The sequence below is a fragment of the Bufo gargarizans genome, chromosome 1, assembly GCF_014858855.1.
Source record: "Bufo gargarizans isolate SCDJY-AF-19 chromosome 1, ASM1485885v1, whole genome shotgun sequence".
In the NCBI taxonomy this organism is placed as follows: Eukaryota; Metazoa; Chordata; class Amphibia; order Anura; family Bufonidae; genus Bufo; species Bufo gargarizans.
In genome coordinates, this window is record NC_058080.1 from 458502539 (window position 1) to 458521634 (window position 19096).

General features: G+C 48.8%; 1 protein-coding gene across 1 annotated transcript in view; it reads right to left on the bottom strand.

Moving 5' to 3' along the window:
• TRPM3 (transient receptor potential cation channel subfamily M member 3) overlaps positions 1 to 19096 on the bottom strand; it is a 532037-nt gene that overhangs the window by 201807 nt on the left and 311134 nt on the right. The window contains exons 9-10 of the mRNA XM_044287287.1: positions 11875 to 11947; positions 7410 to 7510 (exon numbers count right to left, since the gene is read on the bottom strand). Coding sequence (XP_044143222.1) covers positions 7410 to 7510; positions 11875 to 11947 — 174 coding nt within the window. The remainder of the gene's footprint in view (positions 1 to 7409; positions 7511 to 11874; positions 11948 to 19096) is intronic.

Consider the following 19096-nt stretch of genomic DNA (forward strand, 5'->3'; position numbering starts at 1 on the left):
CTCCTTTCTTCTTGGTACGGGTTACAAAAGACACGGGGAAGGATCTGCAAGGGGTATACCCAAGGATCCCTCCTCTCTCCAACACTCCTAAAGTGTGCATACAATAGTTTTATGCGTTTTATCAGAGATACTGTTGTAAGTACAGCAAATCTTTTCACATGACGGTGGCAGTCTGGTCTTCACTATTGTTGCGAACTTTAATTACCCACAGGAGTGTTGGAGAGAGGAGGGATCCTCGGGTATACCCCTTGCAGATCCTTCCCTATGTCTTTTGTAACCCGTACCAAGAAGGGAAGAGGTGTATCAAGCAGCGTGGTTTTCCACTTTCTTGATTTACTTGCTTCTGTGATCTTCCCACATCACATTGAAAACCTGCGACGCAAGATTACAGATACGCATACTAGTGACTTTTTTACTGTGCATAACCGTGGGTGGATTGGAAGCAACTTAAATACATCGGCAATATCAGCTTTAGCCAACCATGACCCCTTACCTGCCTGAATAATAAGCTGGATAGCCTTGTCAATAGATGAATATTGCATAGAGAATTATTCTGAAGGAATAAGATAATTGATGCTTGGAATACCGGAGGCATGAGGCGCAGAAAGATCGTAAATTAAAAGTTTTTTTATTTTAACATTTCTTACTTACAAGCCTGATGGGGCTGACTCTCCAAAAATCTAAAGGGGGTGTAGAAAAAGGCCCTAACATGAAGCCCTTTTGTAATTCAGACCGGATTAGTACCTCAACTGAACCTGGGTCACTGAGAGTGGAAAGGAGGTTGGGACCCTCCCAGGTGGATTGAGGGAGAGCTACCAACCCAGTGTGAAAGCCTTCCCTGAACCCTGAAACTAGAAACTGAACAAAATTTGCATCATGATGTTCTAATAGGAGGGAAGCTAACAAATCCACGTTAACCCTGACTAGTCAGGTGCTACTGAAGGACCTTTGCGGACAAACAGAGCAGGCGTGAAGGGCCTTTGCGGACAAACGGAGCAGACGTGAAGGGCCCTACATTTATTATAGTTATAAACTGAAAGATTGTAATTATTGCAAAACTAAGTTTTGCCTAAGAAGACTATAGGTCTGCCTAGTTTTTCTACTGCTTGGATGGGTTTGGCCGGAGCAGGAGGGGCCGAAACAAATCTACTCTGGGAGGTAGAAACCAGATTAGTACACCATTCGGAAGAATGGAGAAGGAATTGACAGGTGGCGCATGCAGGGGCCTTGAGACCTGCAAAGTGCCTGCAAAACAACTCCACATCCATAACAGCCCAGTTAGTAATGTGCTGAAACTGGGCTAAAGCGGTGGCAGCTTTAACGGAGAAAGAACGATGACAATTGTAAAACACGTACCCACCATATTTATGGCCCAGATCCGTCATCCTGTATAAATAAATATCTAATTCATGCCATCTACTGGGCTGCGCAGAACAAATGATATCCCTAAAAAGGCTAAACGTCAACACAAACTCTGGGATAGTGAGCTTCTTGTTAAGCCGAGCATCTCTAGATTTGAGGACGATGGACACATCGCCGCAGGTGATGGTTTTATTATCAAGCGAGTCATGGGTGGCAATGAGAATGGACTTAATATTGTCAGGAACAATATGCGACGGGGCTATATCTGGAGTGCAGAAGACCCTACCTGGAGAGAGAGAGAGCGAGGAGCGGAAGGGCCTGGGATGGGTGAGGCTGGAAGGTAGGGGACTGGATCCCTGGCTTCTACTGCAAGAAGCCTATTTTGTAAATTGGAAACCGAGCTGGACATGTTATCGATGGCAGAATGTAGAGAATGCACATCTCCTTCTCTCCTCCAGGCCTGGCCCAGCAGTGACGTCATGACGTGTGTCTCACTGCTGCAGCTGGCCTGAGGAGAGAAGGAGCGCAGGGATCTGCGGTTAGTGAATGACAGGACCGCCGGCTCCCCTGCGCTCCAGCAATGATAGGTATGTGAGGGGGACACTGGGGGTCATTACACTGTGAGGGCCCCATACACAATATAATGACCCCCAGTGCCCCCCATTTAGTATAATGATTCCCATTTACCCTCCATTTAGTATAATGACCCCCAGGGCCCCCTCCAAACAGTATAACCCCCAGTGTGGGGGCGACTGGGGGTTATTATTCTGAATAGAGGGACACTGTGGGGTCATTATACTGTGAGGGCCCTTTGCATAGTATAATGACCCCCAGTGTCCCCCATTTAGTATAATGATCCCCAATGACCCTCCATTCAGTATAATGACCCCAGAGCCCCCATTCAATATAATTACCCCCAGTGACCACCATACAGTATAATGACCCCCAGTAGCCCCCAAACTGGGGGAATACTGTATGTAGGGGGCACTGGGGCTCATTATACTGTATGGTGGTCACTGGGGGTCATTATATTGAATGGGGGCACTGGGGGTCATTATACTGAATGGAGGGTCATTGGGGATCATTATACTAAATGGGGGACACTGGGGGTCATTATACTATGCAAAGGGCCCCCACAGTATAATGACCCCACAGTGGCCCTCCATTCAGAATAATGACCCCCAGTCACCCCTACACTGGGGGTTATACTGTATAGAGGGGGCATTGGGGGTCATTATACTAAATGGAGGGTAAATTAGGATCATTATACTAATTGGTGGGCACTGGGGGTCATTATATTATAATGATCCCCAATGACCCTCCATTCAGTATAATGACCCCCAGAGCCCCCATTCAATATAATGACCCCCAGTGACCACCATACAGTATAATGACCCCCAGTGCCCCCTCCATACAGTATTCCCCCAGTTTGGGGGCTACTGGGGGTCATTATTCTGAATGGGGGGCGACTGAGGGTTATTATTCTGAATGGACGGCCGCTGTGGGGTCATTATACTGTGTGTGGGGCCACTGGGGTTCACTATACAGTGTGGGGAGGGGCATTGGGAACCCGGCCTCAATAACAGGGCACCAGAGGGGTTAATTGTCGCGGTTCGGCGGATCGCATGCCCTGTTATTGAGGCCGGGTATGTGATACCACCGACGGCACCTGCTGCCTCCTATATTTGAATTAATGTGTTAATTACATTCATTGGTGTCGCAGTGCGCTCTCCTCCCCAAGTATTAGTATCATTGGTGGCAGTGGCACGGGGTTCTGATCTGAGCACGGGGGGTCTGATCTGAGCATGGGCGGGTCTTATCTGACCATGGGCGGGTCTGATCTGAGCACAGGAGGGTTTGATCTGAGCACAGGTGGGGGTCTTATAGGGCGAAAAATAAAAGTATAACTTGTGGCTCCTGGTAGTTATACAGTTTTTTTTTCTGGCTCTTTGCGTCTGTAAGGTTGGTCACCCCTGGTATATATACAGTACCGGACAAAAGTTTGGACACACCTTCTCATTCAAAGAATTTTCTTTATTTTCATGACTATTAAAATTGTAGATTCACACTGAAGGCATCAAAACTATGAATTAACACATGTGGAATTATATACATAACAAAAAATGTGAAACAACAGAAAATATGTCATATTCTAGGTTCTTCAAAGTAGCCACCTTTTGCTTTGATTACTGCTTTGCACACTCTTGGCATTTTCTTGATGAGCTTCAAGAGGTAGTCACCTGAAATGGTCTTCCAACAGTCTTGAAGGAGTTCCCAGAGATGCTTAGCACTTGTTGGCCCTTTTGCCTTCACTCTGCGGTCCAGCTCACCCCAAACCATCTCGATTGGGTTCAGGTCCGGTGACTGTGGAGGCCAGGTCATCTGGCGCAGCACCCCATCACTCTCCTTCATGGTCAAGGAGGTGTGTTTGGGGTTATTGTCCTGTTGAAAAATAAATGATGGTCCAACTAAACGCAAACCGGATGGAATAGCATGCCGCTGCAAGATGCTGTGGTAGCCATGCTAATTCAGTATGCCTTCAATTTTGAATAAATCCCCAACAGTGTCACCAGCAAAGCACCCCACACCATCACACCTCCTCCTCCATGCTTCACGGTGGGAACCAGGCATGTAGAGTCCATCCGTTCACCTTTTCTGCGTCGCACAAAGACACGGTGGTTGGAACCAAAGATCCCAAATTTGGACTCATCAGACCAAAGCACAGATTTCCACTGGTCTAATGTCCATTTCTTGTGTTCTTTAGCCCAAACAAGTCTCTTCTGCTTGTTGCCTGTCCTTAGCAGTGGTTTCCTAGCAGATATTCCACCATGAAGGCCTGATTCACACAGTCTCCTCTAAACAGTTGTTCTAGAGATGTGTCTGCTGCTAGAACTCTGTGTGACATTGACCTGGTCTCTAATCTGAGCTGCTGTTAACCTGTGATTTCTGAAGCTGGCGACTCGGATGAACTTATCCTCCGCAGCAGAGGTGACTCTTGGTCTTCCTTTCCTGGGGGGGTCCGCATGTGAGCCAGTTTCTTTGCAGTGCTTGATGGTTTTTGTGACTGCACTTGGGGACACTTTCAAAGTTTTCCCAATTTTTCGGACTGACTGACCTTCATTTCTTAAAGTAATGATGGCCACTCGTTTTTCTTTACTTAGCTGCTTTTTTCTTGCCATAATACAAATTCTAACAGTCTATTCAGTAGGACTATCAGCTGTGTATCCACCTGACTTCTCCACAACGTAACTGATGGTCCCAACCCCATTTATAAGGCAAGAAAACCCACTTATTAAACCTGACAGGGCACACCTGTGAAGTCAAAACCATTTCAGGTGACTACCTCTTGAAGCTCATCAAGAGAATGCCAAGAGTGTGCAAAGCAGTAATCAAAGCAAAAGGTGGCTACTTTTAAGAACCTAGAATATCACATATTTTCATTTGTTTCACACTTTTTTGTTATGTATATAATTCCACATTCCTTTTGCCTTCAGAACTGCCTTAATTCTACGTGGCATTGATTCAGCAAGGTGCTGATAGCATTCTTTAGAAATGTTGGCCCATATTGATAGGATAGCATCTTGCAGTTGATGGAGATTTGAGGGATGCACATCCAAGGCACGAAGCTCCCGTTCCACCACATCCCAAAGATGCTCTATTGGGTTGAGATCTGGTGACTGTGGGGGCCATTTTAGTACAGTGAACTCATTGTCATGTTCAAGAAACCAATTTGAAATGATTCGAGCTTTGCAACATGGTGCATTATCCTGCTGGAAGTAGCCATCAGAGGATGGGTACATGGTGGTCATGAAGGGATGGACATGGTCAGAAACTATGCTCAGGTAGCCCGTGGCATTTAAACGATGGCCAATTGGCACTAAGGGGCCTAATGTGTGCCCAGAAAACATCCCCCACACCATTACACCACCACCACCAGGCTGGTAACAAGGCATGATGGATACATGTTCTCATTCTGTTTACGCCAAATTCGTCCTCTACCATTTGAATGTCTCAGCAGAAATCGAGACTCATCACGCCAGGCAACATTTTTCCAGTCTTCAACAGTCCAATTTTGGTGAGCTCGTGCAAATTGTAGCCTCTTTTTCCTATTTGTAGTGGAGATGAGTGGTACCCGGTGGGGTCTTCTGCTGTTGTAGCCCATCCGCCTCAAAGTTGTGCGTGTTGTGGCTTCACAAATGCTTTGCTGCATACCTCGGTTGTAACGAGTGGTTATTTCAGTCAACGTTGCTCTTCTATCAGCTTGAATCAGTCGGCCCATTCTCCTCTGACCTCTAGCATCAACAAGGCATTTTCGCCCACAGGACTGCCGCATACTGGATGTTTTTCCCTTTTCACACCATTCTTTGTAAACCCTAGAAATGGTTGTGCGTGAAAATCCCAGTAACTGAGCAGATTGTAAAATACTCAGACCGGCCCCTCTGGCACCAACAACCATGCCACGCTCAAAATTGCTTAAATCACCTTTCTTTCCCATTCTGACATTCAGTTTGGAGTTCAGGAGATTGTCTTGACCAGGACCACAACCCTACATGCATTGAAGCAACTGCCATGTGATTGGTTGACTAGATAATCGTATTAATGAGAAATAGAACAGATGTTCCTAATAATTCTTTAGGTGAGTGTATACACACACATATATATAAAACACACACACTGTGTATGTTCTTATATATGTTGATGTGAGTATATATGTGTCAATGTATGTGAATATGTATGTACATACTGTATAGCTATCTAGATACTGTATATACAGTATAAATATATATTCTCTTATAGAAGTCAACAATAGGCAGAAGTGCTCAGTCAAGTCTTGTCCCTCCTCACTAGCTGAAGACTCGGTAAGGCCCCATGCACATGACCATATCTGTTTGCGGTCCGCAAAACACGGATCCTGGCCATGAGCATGCCACCTGTTTTTTCCAGTCTAGACAAAAGAACATGTTCTGTTTTTATGGAGAGACATGGAACAGAAGTACAGATGTGGACAGCTCATGGTGTGCTGTCTTTTGTGGCCCCATTGAAATGAACGTGTCCGCATCCGAGCCGCAAAAAACATAGAATGCATGCAGACCATAAATACTGTCATGTGCATGAGGTCTTATAGAAAGTCTATGATCCACTCTTTCGTTAGTGAGGAGGCACAGTGCAAGGCTGAGTATTTCTGCCTCCTTGCAGGGTCTCAATACCCCGATTCCCACCAATCAAAATTGGCAGGTCACTATGACATGTAGAAAGTGTTTTTAAAGGAGAGTTACACTTTAAAGGCTATATTTGTTTGTCTTTCCAACCTGCTTCTTGTTTTTTTCAGTTAGAAGGTTTACCTGGGAATCTGATATGGATGGTCTATGCTCAGGATAGGTCATCGCTCCGGTGAGCACTGCATTCTCTTTTTAGTGCACTAAGCACAGCGCCGTACATTAGACAGCAGCGATGCTTGGTATTGCAGCTCATCTCCTTTCACTTCAATGTGACTAAACTGCAACTAGGCCATGTGACTGAAATACAGTGACATCACTGGCCTCCCAACAGTTGATCGGCAGGTGTCCCGGGAGACGGACGCCAGTCGATCTGATATTGATGACCTATCCTAAAGATACACTTATGCACCCTGCTGGTACTGTATTACACTGCAGTTTCTCTGCATGAGAATCTGCGTGGAAAAAATATGTGTAATCCCCAATGTTTGTGCAATAATTCTTTTGGGGGTCCCACTTAAAAGTTTGCCCAGGACCACACTTTGTCTAAAACCGGCCCTGCCTGCAATGCACCACTGATTATAGGCTGCAAAAGATTAGTCAATGTCTGGTGAGTGGGGTATGGTCAACCATAGAAATTTTGCTTATTAGGGTAATAACAATGATATGGAACATAAAAAATACTTATGCAACGCAACATCATAAATAAATGGCATAATTGTTAGAGATGAATACATGCTTCATTACTACAAATGGAGTTCGATATAAATCTGGAAAGATGAAATCCAGCTAAGTAGCACGTTAGCACATCATAAACATCTAAAAATGTACCGGCCACTGTTGTCCGTAAATAAAGATCTGGCTCCGAGCTATATCCACTCTGTTCCAGGCTAATGCGAGACTCAGCTGGTCAGGAGCAGAAGCATTGGCACCTAATTAAAAAGAACATAGTAATATGGAAAAGAAAAATCAGTAGTGTACTACACCTTGTCTACACTATAATAGCACATAGATTGAATTCTTCCCATTCATATATTCAAATAATAATAATGATAAGGCCTCATGCACACGACCGTTGTGTGCATCCGTGGCCGTTGTGCCGTTTTCCGTTTTTTTTCGCGGACCCATTGACTTTCAATGGGTCCGTGGAAAAATCGGAAAATGCACCGTTTTGCAGCCGAGGCCGTGATCCGTGTATCCTGTCCGTCAAAAAAAATATGACCTGTCCTATTTTTTTGACGGACAACGGTTCACGGACCCATTCAAGTCAATGGGTCCGTGAAAGAACATGGATGCACACAAGATTGGCATCCGTGTCCGTGATCCGTGGCCGTAGGTTGCTTTCATACAGACGGATCCGAAGAACCGTCTGCATAAAAGCTTTTTCTGATCTAAGTTTTCACTTCGTGAAAACTCATTTCCGACAGTATATTCTAACAGAAGCGTTCCCATGGTGATGGGGACGCTTCTAGTTAGAATACACTGCAAACTTTGTACAAGACTGCCCCCTGCTGCCTGGCAGCACCCGATCTCTTACAGGGGGATATGATAGCACAATTAACCTCTTCAGGTGCGGCACCTAAAGGGGTTAATTGTACTATCATATTCCCCTGTAAGAGATCAGGGCTGCCAGGCAGCAGGGGGCAGACCCCCCCCTCCCCAGTTTGAATATCGTTGGTGGCACAGTGTGCGCCCACCATCCCCCCCCCCCCTTCCTCCCTCTATAGTTAAAAATCGTTGGTGGCACAGTGTGCGCCGACCATCGCCCCCCCCCTTCCTCCCTCTATAGTTAAAAATCGTTGGTGGCACAGTGTGCGCCGACCATCGCCCCCCCCCTTCCTCCCTCTATAGTTAAAAATCGTTGGTGTCACAGTGTGCGCCGACCATCGCCCCCCCCCTTCCTCCCTCTATAGTTAAAAATCGTTGGTGGCACAGTGTGCGCCCACCATCGCCCCCCCCCCCTTCCTCCCTCTATAGTTAAAAATCGTTGGTGGCACAGTGTGCGCCCACCATCGCCCCCCCCCTTCCTCCCTCTATAGTTAAAAATCGTTAGTGGCACAGTGTGCGCCCACCATCGGCCCCCCTCTCTCTATAGTAGTAACAACCATTGGTGGCAGTGTGCGGCCTCCCATTCCCCCCCCCCCCCCACCACAGAGTAGAAGATTCATACTTACCTGCTTGCTGCTGCGATGTCTGTGCTGGCCGGGAGCTCCTCCTACTGGTAAGTGACAGTTCTTTAGCAATGCGCCGCACAGACCTTTCACTTACCAGTAGGTGGAGCTCCCGGCCGGTCACAGACATCGCAGCAGCAAGCAGGTAAGTATGAATCTTCTACTGTGGTGGGGGCGGGGGGGGGAATGGGAGGCCACACACTGCCACCAATGGTTGTTACTACTATAGGGAGAGGGGGGGCCGATTGTGGGCGCACACTGTGCCACCAACGATTTTTAACTATACAGGGAGGAAGGGGGGGGGGCGATGGTGGGCGCACACTGTGCCACCAACGATTTTTAACTATAGAGGGAGGAAGGGGGGGGGCGATGGTGGGCGCACACTGTGCCACCAACGATTTTTAACTATAGAGGGAGGAAGGGGGGGCCCGATGGTGGGCGCACACTGTGCCACCAACGATATTCAAACTGGGGAGGGGGGGGGCTGCCCCCTGCTGCCTGGCAGCCCTGATCTCTTACAGTGTGGCACCTGAGGAGTTAATTGTGCTGATCACGGCCCCCTGTAAGAGATCGGGTGCTGCCAGGCAGCAGGGGGCAGTCATGTACACAGTTTTTCAGTGTATTCTAACCTGAAGCGTCCCCATCACCATGGGAACGCCTCTGTGTTAGAATATACTGTCGGAAATGAGTTTCACGATGTAGCTCATATCCGACAGTATATTCTAACATAGAGGAGTTCCCATGGTGATGGGGACGCTTCAAGTTATGTTCGGGTGTCCGCCTGGCCGTGCGGAGGCAAGCGGATCCGTCCAGACTTATAATGTAAGTCAATGGGGACGGATCCGTTTGAAGATGACACTGTGGCTCAATTTTCAAACGGATCCGTCCCCCATTGACTTTCAATGTAAAGTCTGGACGGATCCGTCTGAGGCTATTTTCACACTTTAGAAATGTTTTAACAATATAATGCAGACGGATCCGCTCTGAACGGAGCCACCGTCTGCATTATGAACACAAGTGTGAAAGTAAAGGGACTCCTGACTTTACATTGAAAGTCAATGAGGACGGATCCGTTTGCAATTGCACCATATTGTGTCAACGTCAAACGGATCCGTCCCCATTGACTTGCATTGTAATTCAGGACGGATCCGTTTGGCTCCGCACGGCCAGGCGGACGCCAAAACGACTTTTTTTTCATGTCCGTGGATCCTCCAAAAATCAAGGAAGACCCACGGACGAAAAAACGGTCACGGATCACGGACCCACGGACCCCGTTTTTGCGGGCCGTGAAAAAAAACTGTCGTGTGCATGAGGCCTTACTTGAAGGCAGTTTTACAGAGAATTACCAGTAGATAGATTTAAGCCCTTATCGACCAATGATGTACAAGTATGTCACTGGTTGCTAAGGAATGTACGGAGTTTGCTCTCAAGCTACATGCACATCAGGTTACACAGCTGATCCTGACCATTTAAAGGGACCCTGTCACCAGTTTTATGGTGTCCTAACTAAGGGCAACATAAATAAGTGACTGATTCTCTTAGCAAAATGCTGGGTCACTTTATTTAATTGACCCAGTCAATCTGCCAACATCTTGTATTAAAAAGCTTCAGCTGATAATGATGAGTCATGAATATTCATGAACTCCTGACTCTCCCCGCCCACCTGCTGCTGAATGACAGTTTGTTTCCATAGGAATCAGCAGCAGGTGGGCAGGGGAGTGGCTATAGCTCTGAATTAAATATACGCTGGACTCAATGACATCACGCTGGACTCGAATCAGCTCATTAGCATGTGGCATCTTTGTGTGTATATTATGAGGTAAACATCTGTCACACCAGTAAGTGAATACATCTAAGTTGTATTCCCTTTTGTATGATTTGTCTTTAGTTGGTGTGACATTTATAAGGCATCCTGTGAGCTCTTACAAGCAGGAGGCAGGGGAAAGCAGTGTGCAGCTACATCTTATATACTGTAATACACTGGTGACTCTGCATACAGCACACTCAGCTAGTGTTTTAGGCTACTTTCACACTCGCGTTTGTAATGGATCTGCATGAAAGCATCCATTCAGATAATACAACCGTCTGCATCTGTTCAGAACGGATCCGTTTGTGTTATCTGTAACATAGCCAAAACTGATCCGTCTTGAACACCATTGAAAGTCAATGGGAGACGCCTCCCTTTTTCTATTGTGCCAGATTGTGTCAGTGAAAACCGATCCGTCCCCATTGACTTACTATGTGTGTCAGGATGGATCAGTTTGGCTCAGTTTCATCAGACGGACACCAAAATGCTGCAAGCAGCGTTTTAATGTACGCCTCCAGAGCGGAATGGTGACTAAACTGATGCAAACTGATGCATTCTGAGCGGATCCTTGTCAATTCAGAATGCATTAAGGGCAAAAATGATCCTTTTTGGACCGCTTGTGAGAGCCCTGAACGGATCTCTGAAACGGAAACCAAAACGCCATTGTGAAAGAGACACTACATGGAGAAAACTCACACCTCCCATTGCCTAATCTACATACTCGTCTTCTCCGCTGACATTGTCCACTAATAACAAAACCGCTGTTTATTGCTCTGTCTTATCTTAATCATACATCTCCCCATGTTGTCTCAGTCTTTCATTTGTAATTTTGCCTGCAGAAGGAGCCTCTGTGCTCTGAAATATTGTAATTTGATTTTGCTAGTTAGCCAATAAAGCTATTGCTTCCCTAATACTTGAGTATTTATTACCCCAAAAGTATTCAACATCACATAACTTTTCATGCAGCACATGAAGTCAAGGTTTGTTGGCAGGACATTTCCTTGTCAATGAAAATTTATGGGGATGAATGATCATAGTAACAATTGCTCATCCCCATACAGGTAAATCCCCAATCATTGCTGCAGCCAATGAGTGATTAATGATCAGGAATAAAATCCCTCTCCCCGATCTGTAGCCGCTCTATAAGCCAGTATAAAAGGGCCCTAAATCATTTTATATAAGCTCATGAGCAATAGGATACAGACCACTGCTCTAAATAATGTCATCATAGCAATAACTGCCTTAAGATAATACATGTAAATGTCCCTATGATATCAAAATCTATGAAAACTTATTTCTATCAATGTCTTATAATCACCTTTTAGCAGAGCTGTCAAGATGGCTAAATCAATATCTTGATGACCTTCTGATCCCATCCTGAACACTGTAATCTAAAAGGTAAAGAAATGAAGGGTTGTATGATCAAAGATTCTAAAGATTCTTGTAATCACTCAGTTAATAAAGAACCATAATGCAGAATTTAACTTTAATGTTGATATGCTTGATAATAAAGGCTCGATACCTGTTCATCAGATAACTAAGTGACCCATGTAAGATTCACAATATTACACTGTTTTATGTGCATGCACTGTATATGTATACCAAACATGCAGATAAAGGCATAATAAAGGTACAATAAAAGATGCGGACTTGCACGAATAACACAGAGAGGAATCTTTCTAGACCATGCTATAGATAGTACTGTAGCAATAGGGTGCAGAGACTCTAGTCACTACCAGGCCTTGATGTCTGAAGGGGTCTCTGTATAACCTAATATGGCATCTGATAAAGCATGCCACATTTTTTTGTTATTTTTAGGGCATGATGTTTTTGTGGCAGATTATGTGTCAGGTTTTGAGCCAAACATAGGACTGGATACTATAGACAAGAGAAAAATACTTTCTTTTATACTTTTCCTTGTTTTTGTATTTACTCCTGTGTTTGGTTCAAAAACTGTATCAAAGATATTCCCAAAAATTGCATGCAGCCTAAGGCTACTTTCACACGTGCGTTCGGTGCGGATCCGTCTGGTATCTGAACAGATCCGCACCTATAATGCAAACGCTTGCATCCATTCAGAACTGTCTGCATTAGACAGCTTTTTAAGATCTGAGTTTTCACATCGTGAAAACTCAGATCCGACAGTATATTCTAACACAGAGGCGTTCCCATGGTGATGGGGATGCTTCAAGTTAGAGTATACTAAGAACTGTGTACATGACTGCCCCCTGCTGCCTGGTAGCACCCGATCTCTTACAGGGGGCTGTGATCCGCACAATTAACCCTTCAGGTGCCGCACCTGAGGGGTTAATTGTGCATATCATAGCCCCCTGTAGAAGATCAGGTGCTGCCAGGCAGCAGGGTGCCAGACCCCCCTCCCTCCCCAGTTTTAAATTCATTGGTGGCCAGTGCGGCCCCCCTCCCTCCCTCCCCAGTATTAAATTCATTGGTGGCCAGTGCAGCCCCCCTCCCTCCCTCCCCAGTATTAAATTCATTGGTGGCCAGTGCAGCCCCCCTCCCTCCCTCCCCAGTATTAAATTCATTGGTGGCCAGTGCGGCCCCCTCCCTCCCTAGTATTAAATTCATTGGTGGCCAGTGCGGACCCCCTCCCTCCCTCCCCAGTATTAAATTCATTTGTGGCCAGTGCGCCCCCCTCTCCCCCCCCCCTAATTAAAATCATCCCCCCAATCATTGGTGGCAGCAAAGAGTTCCGATCGGAGTCCCAGTTTAATCGCTGGGGCTCCGATCGGTTACCATGGCAGCCAGAACGCTACTGCAGTCCTGGCTGCCATGGTTACTTAGCAATTTTAGAAGCATCATACTTACCTGCTGCGCTGTCTGTGACCGGCCGGGCGCTCCTCCTACTGGTAAGTGAAAGGTCTGTGCGGCGCATTGCTTATAGCACAGACCTGTCACTTACCAGTAGGAGGAGCGACCGGCCACAGACAGCGTAGGTAAGTATAATGCTTCTAAAATTCGGAACTCTCCGCTGCCACCAATGATTGGGGGGGGGGGGATTTTAATTAGGAGGGGGGAGAGGGGGGCCGCACTGGCCACCAATGAATTTAATACTGGGGAGGAAGGGAGGGGGGCCGCACTGGCCACCAATGAATTTAATACTGGGGAGGAAGGGAGGGGGGGCCGCACTGGCCACCAATGAATTTAATACTGGGGAGGGAGGGAGGGGGGCCGCACTGGCCACCAATGAATTTAATACTAGGGAGGGGGGCTGTCATGGTCTTACCTCCTTGCTGTTCTCCTTCGTTTGACATGTGCTGGCGGCCATCTTGGTTTCTGGGTTTCTTGTAGCCTCCCACCCTGCGGCTCCTCCTTCCCACTGGGAGGAGCTGGATGCCTAGCTCATATATATAGGAGGTCTGTGGCTTCAGTTCCCTGCTTGGTCCTCCTGTGCTCACATGCTTCTAAGACTGCTGCTGCTTCTGGTTCCTGATCCTGGCTTCGTCTGACTACCCTGCTGATTCCTGATCCTGGCTTCGTCTGACTACCCTGTTGGTTCCTGATCCTGGCTTCATCTGACTACCCTTCTGGTTCCTGATCTCTGGTTTCGCAAGACCCTGCTTCGGTTTAGCCATCCGTTTGGACTTTTGCCTTACAGCTTTATTTTCAATAAAGCCTTCTTATTTCCACTCATCTCTTGTTGTACGTCTGGTTCATGGTTCCATGACATTAGGACCAAGCCATGAATTCTGACGGTACAGGGCCATTCTCGCTACCTACGCTGGTTGCCAGACTTGATCAGCAGGATCACCTGTTGGGTCGGTTCGCTGTGGCGTTGCAAACCCTGCTTGAACGCACGGCTCATTTAGCTTCCGTTGCCGATGGGTCGGTTGTCGCTCCTGGGCCCGCTCCTACTGCCGCTCCGGTTGTTGCGCCAGAGTCTACCCCGACACCTGTTGCTGCGCCTGCGGTGTTTCGGGGTATGACCGGTTCTGCCCCCCTTCCACAGCGCTTTGGGGGAGAGCCAACTCAGTGCCGAGGTTTCCTTAACCAGGTGGGCATTTACTTCGAGTTGCTGCCACATGCCTTTCCTACTGAGAGATCAAAGGTGGGCTTCTTGATCTCGCTGCTCTCGGACAAGGCCTTGGCCTGGGCCAGCCCTTTATGGGAGAACAACAATCCGGTGGTTGCCGAGTTTTCCGGTTTTGTTGCTTCTCTTCGGAAGGTATTCGATGTGCCGGCTCGTGCTGCCTCTGCTGCGAAGCTCCTTATGTCCATCAGACAGGGTTCACGATCCGTAGCTGAATACGCCATTGAGTTTCGTACCCTGGCAGCAGAGGTGGGCTGGAATAATGAGGCTCTGGTCGCTGCTTTCTCTCATGGTCTCTCGGATGCCTTGAAGGATGAGGTTGCAGCTAAGGACCTACCTGTGGAGCTCGAGTCTCTTATTTCTTTCCTGATTTTGATTGACACCAGACTCAGGGAGAGACCTTCCTTTCAGGAGAGCCTGCGGAGGCCTTCTAACAGATTGGCGCCTACGTTTGCTGTCCCACCCGTGCCTCCCTCTCCTCCCACGCCTCCTGGGGATGACTTGTCTGGGGGTGAACCCATGCAGCTGGGGTTTGCTCGCCTGTCCGAGGGGGAGAGGGTACTCCGGAGACGCGAGGGCCGATGCATGTACTGTGGTCTCGGTGGGCATTTTTTCGGTTGGCATGCCCGAACCGTCCGGGAAACGCTCGCACCTGAGATCCTGTCGGGGCAGATCTTGGGTGGAGTCTCCTCGTCCCCGGTTTCCCGTGTTGACAAACCACTGATTACTGTTGTCCTCTCCTGGGTCGGGGGCTCAGTGACGACCCAGGCGTTGGTGGACTCTGGTGCTGGTGGTTTGTTCAGTGTGTTCGCTGCCGCCAATTCCATTCCTCTGCAGCCTCGAGGTTCCCCACTGGCTCTTGAGGCGATAGACGGCAGACCCCTTCTGCCGCCACACGTGACTCATGAGACCCTTCCAGTGGGGATGGCCATTGGTGCCGTTCACAGAGAGTCGGTCTGTCTCCAGGTTATTTCGTCTCCACACTACTCGGTGGTCTTGGGGTACCCCTGGCTCCAGAAGCATAATCCGACTTTCGATTGGAAATCGGCCGAGATCCTCTCGTGGTCACCGCAGTGTGGGGCTAGTTGCATCCATGGGCCTGTCAAGTTGCTGTGTACTTCCTCGGACTCTCTGTTGCCTCCTGAATACGAGGAGTACCGGGATGTATTCGATAAGGTGCGTGCGGTTGCCCTACCTCCGCACCGCCCATACGATTGTGCCATAGAGTTACAAACTGGTGCCGTTCCTCCTCGTGGCAAAGTCTATCCACTGTCGGTAGCGGAGAATGAGGCCATGGAGGAGTACGTGAGGGAGGCGCTTTCACGCGGACACATTCGCAAATCCTCGTCCCCGGCAGGGGCTGGATTTTTCTTTGTGAAAAAGAAGGGCGGTGAGTTGAGGCCTTGCATTGATTACAGGGGTCTCAATCGCATCACGATCAAGAACGCTTACCCGATACCCTTGATTTCCGAGCTGTTCGATCGCCTCAAAGGGGCCACGGTCTTTACCAAACTCGACCTGAGGGCGGCATATAACCTGGTAAGGATCAAGGCGGGCGATGAGTGGAAGACCGCGTTTAACACCAGGACCGGTCATTATGAATCCTTGGTTATGCCCTTTGGGTTGTGCAATGCGCCCGCAGTCTTCCAGGAATTCATCAACGATGTTTTCCGTGACCTGTTGCAGCAGTGTGTGGTGGTCTATTTGGATGACATCTTGGTATATTCTGAATCCATGGAGGCCCACATTCTGGATGTCAGACGAGTGTTGCAACGGTTACGAGAGAACAAGCTGTTCGGTAAGCTTGAGAAATGCGAATTTCACCGATCCCAGGTAACCTTCTTAGGTTACATCATTTCCGCTGAGGGGTTCTCCATGGATCCTGAGAAGGTTTCGGCTGTCTTACAGTGGCCCCAGCCCAGTGGTCTTCGTGCCCTGCAGTGCTTTTTGGGCTTCGCCAATTATTATCGGAAGTTCATCAGAGACTTTTCAATGCTAGCCAAGCCTCTCACGGATCTGACCAGGAAGGGCAGTAATCCCCAGGTCTGGCCGCCCGAGGCCATCCGAGCTTTTGAGGCTCTAAAGTCCGCCTTTGTGTCGGCTCCGATTCTGTCGCATCCCAACCCTGGGTTGCCGTTTGTCCTCGAGGTGGACGCGTCTGAGACGGGAGTAGGCGCCCTCCTGTCTCAGCGTAGAACACCAGAGGGTCCTCTGCTTCCTTGTGGGTTTTACTCCCGGAAACTGTCTTCCGCGGAGTGCAACTATCAGATTGGTGACAGGGAGTTATTGGCCATCGTGCAGGCCCTTAAAGAATGGAGGCACTTGCTCGAGGGCTCGGTGGTTCCGGTTCTCATCCTGACGGACCACAAGAATCTGACCTACCTCTCTGAGGCCAAGAGATTGACACCACGTCAGGCCAGATGGGCTCTGTTCTTGTCACGTTTTAATTACGTGGTCTCCTACCTACCCGGTTCCAAGAACATCAGAGCGGATGCCTTATCACGGCAGTACTCCGAGCTGTCCGGGGAGGAGTCGATTCCGACTTCGGTCATACCTCCGAATCAGATCCTGGCCGCCATTCGCACCAGCCTGACCTCTCCCCTGGGTGAGCAGATTTTGGCGGCTCAATCTGGTGCTCCCTCTGGGAGACCCAACGGCAGGTGTTTTGTGCCTGAGGAGTTGCGCACTCGGTTGTTGCGAACCTACCATAACTCCAAGGCCGCGGGGCATCCTGGAAAGAATCAGCTGTCCTGGCCTGTTTCACGTCTGTTCTGGTGGCCTTCTCTACGTTCCGACATCGCCGCATATGTAGCGGCATGCTCCGTTTGTGCCCAGAGTAAGTCCCCTCGGCACCTTCCGTTGGGCCTTTTGCAACCCATAGCCACCGGGGAGCGTCCATGGTCACACCTGGGGATGGATTTCATTGTGGACCTCCCTGCATCCCGAGGCCATACGGTCATTCTCATGATAGTGGATCGGTTTTCCAAAATGTGCCACTGTGTACCTCTCAAGAAGTTACCCTCTGCACAAGAGTTGCCCTCGATTTTTGCCAGGGAGGTCTTCCGGTTGCACGGTTTGCCCAAGGAGATTGTGTCGGATCGGGGGAGTCAGTTTGTGTCCAGGTTCTGGCGCGCCTTTTGCTCCCAGTTGGGGATTCATCTCTCTTTCTCATCGGCCTACCACCCTCAGTCCAATGGGGCCGCAGAACGATCCAATCAGGCCTTGGAGCAATTCCTTCGTTGCTATGTCTCCGATCACCAAGACAATTGGGTTGACCTCCTGCCTTGGGCTGAGTTTGCCAGGAACACGGCGGTGAACTCTTCCTCTGGGACGTCTCCCTTCATGGCCAATTATGGGTTCCAACCTGCCGTGTTACCGGAGGTATTCTCTCCCCAGGATATTCCGGCTGTGGAGGATCACCTTTCCGTCCTACGTGCTTCTTGGGTACAGATCCAGAGGTCCCTTGAGGTCTCTGCGCAGCGCCAGAGACTCCAGGCTGATCGCAGACGAGCGCCCGCTCCTTCCTACCAGGTCGGAGACCGCGTATGGTTGTCCACCCGCAACCTCAACCTTCGAGTGCCCACTCCCAAGCTGGCGCCTCGCTTTGTTGGTCCCTTCCGAGTGCTTCGCAGGGTAAACCCGGTAGCCTATGCCCTTGCGCTTCCTCCTGGCATGCGGATCTCCAACGTGTTTCATGTCTCCCTCTTGAAGCCACTGGTGTGTAATCGTTTCACTTCCTCGATTCCTCGGCCTCGTCCGGTCCAAGTGGGCAATCGTGAGGAGTATGAGGTGAGCAATATCCTGGACTCACGCCTGGTCCGCGGCCGGGTGCAGTTTTTGGTCCATTGGCGTGGTTATGGTCCAGAGGAGCGTTCCTGGGTTCCCTCCGCAGATGTCCATGCTCCTGCCTTGCTCCGAGCCTTCCACGCACGATTCCCTCAGAAACCATTCCTTACTCCGCGGAGGAGGGGTCCTTGAGGGGGAGGTACTGTCATGGTCTTACCTCCTTGCTGTTCTCCTTCGTTTGACATGTGCTGGCGGCCATCTTGGTTTCTGGGTTTCTTGTAGCCTCCCACCCTGCGGCTCCTCCTTCCCACTGGGAGGAGCTGGATGCCTAGCTCATATATATAGGAGGTCTGTGGCTTCAGTTCCCTGCTTGGTCCTCCTGTGCTCACATGCTTCTAAGACTGCTGCTGCTTCTGGTTCCTGATCCTGGCTTCGTCTGACTACCCTGCTGATTCCTGATCCTGGCTTCGTCTGACTACCCTGTTGGTTCCTGATCCTGGCTTCATCTGACTACCCTTCTGGTTCCTGATCTCTGGTTTCGCAAGACCCTGCTTCGGTTTAGCCATCCGTTTGGACTTTTGCCTTACAGCTTTATTTTCAATAAAGCCTTCTTATTTCCACTCATCTCTTGTTGTACGTCTGGTTCATGGTTCCATGACAGGGGCCGCACTTGCCACCAATGAATTTAATACTGGGGAGGGAAGGG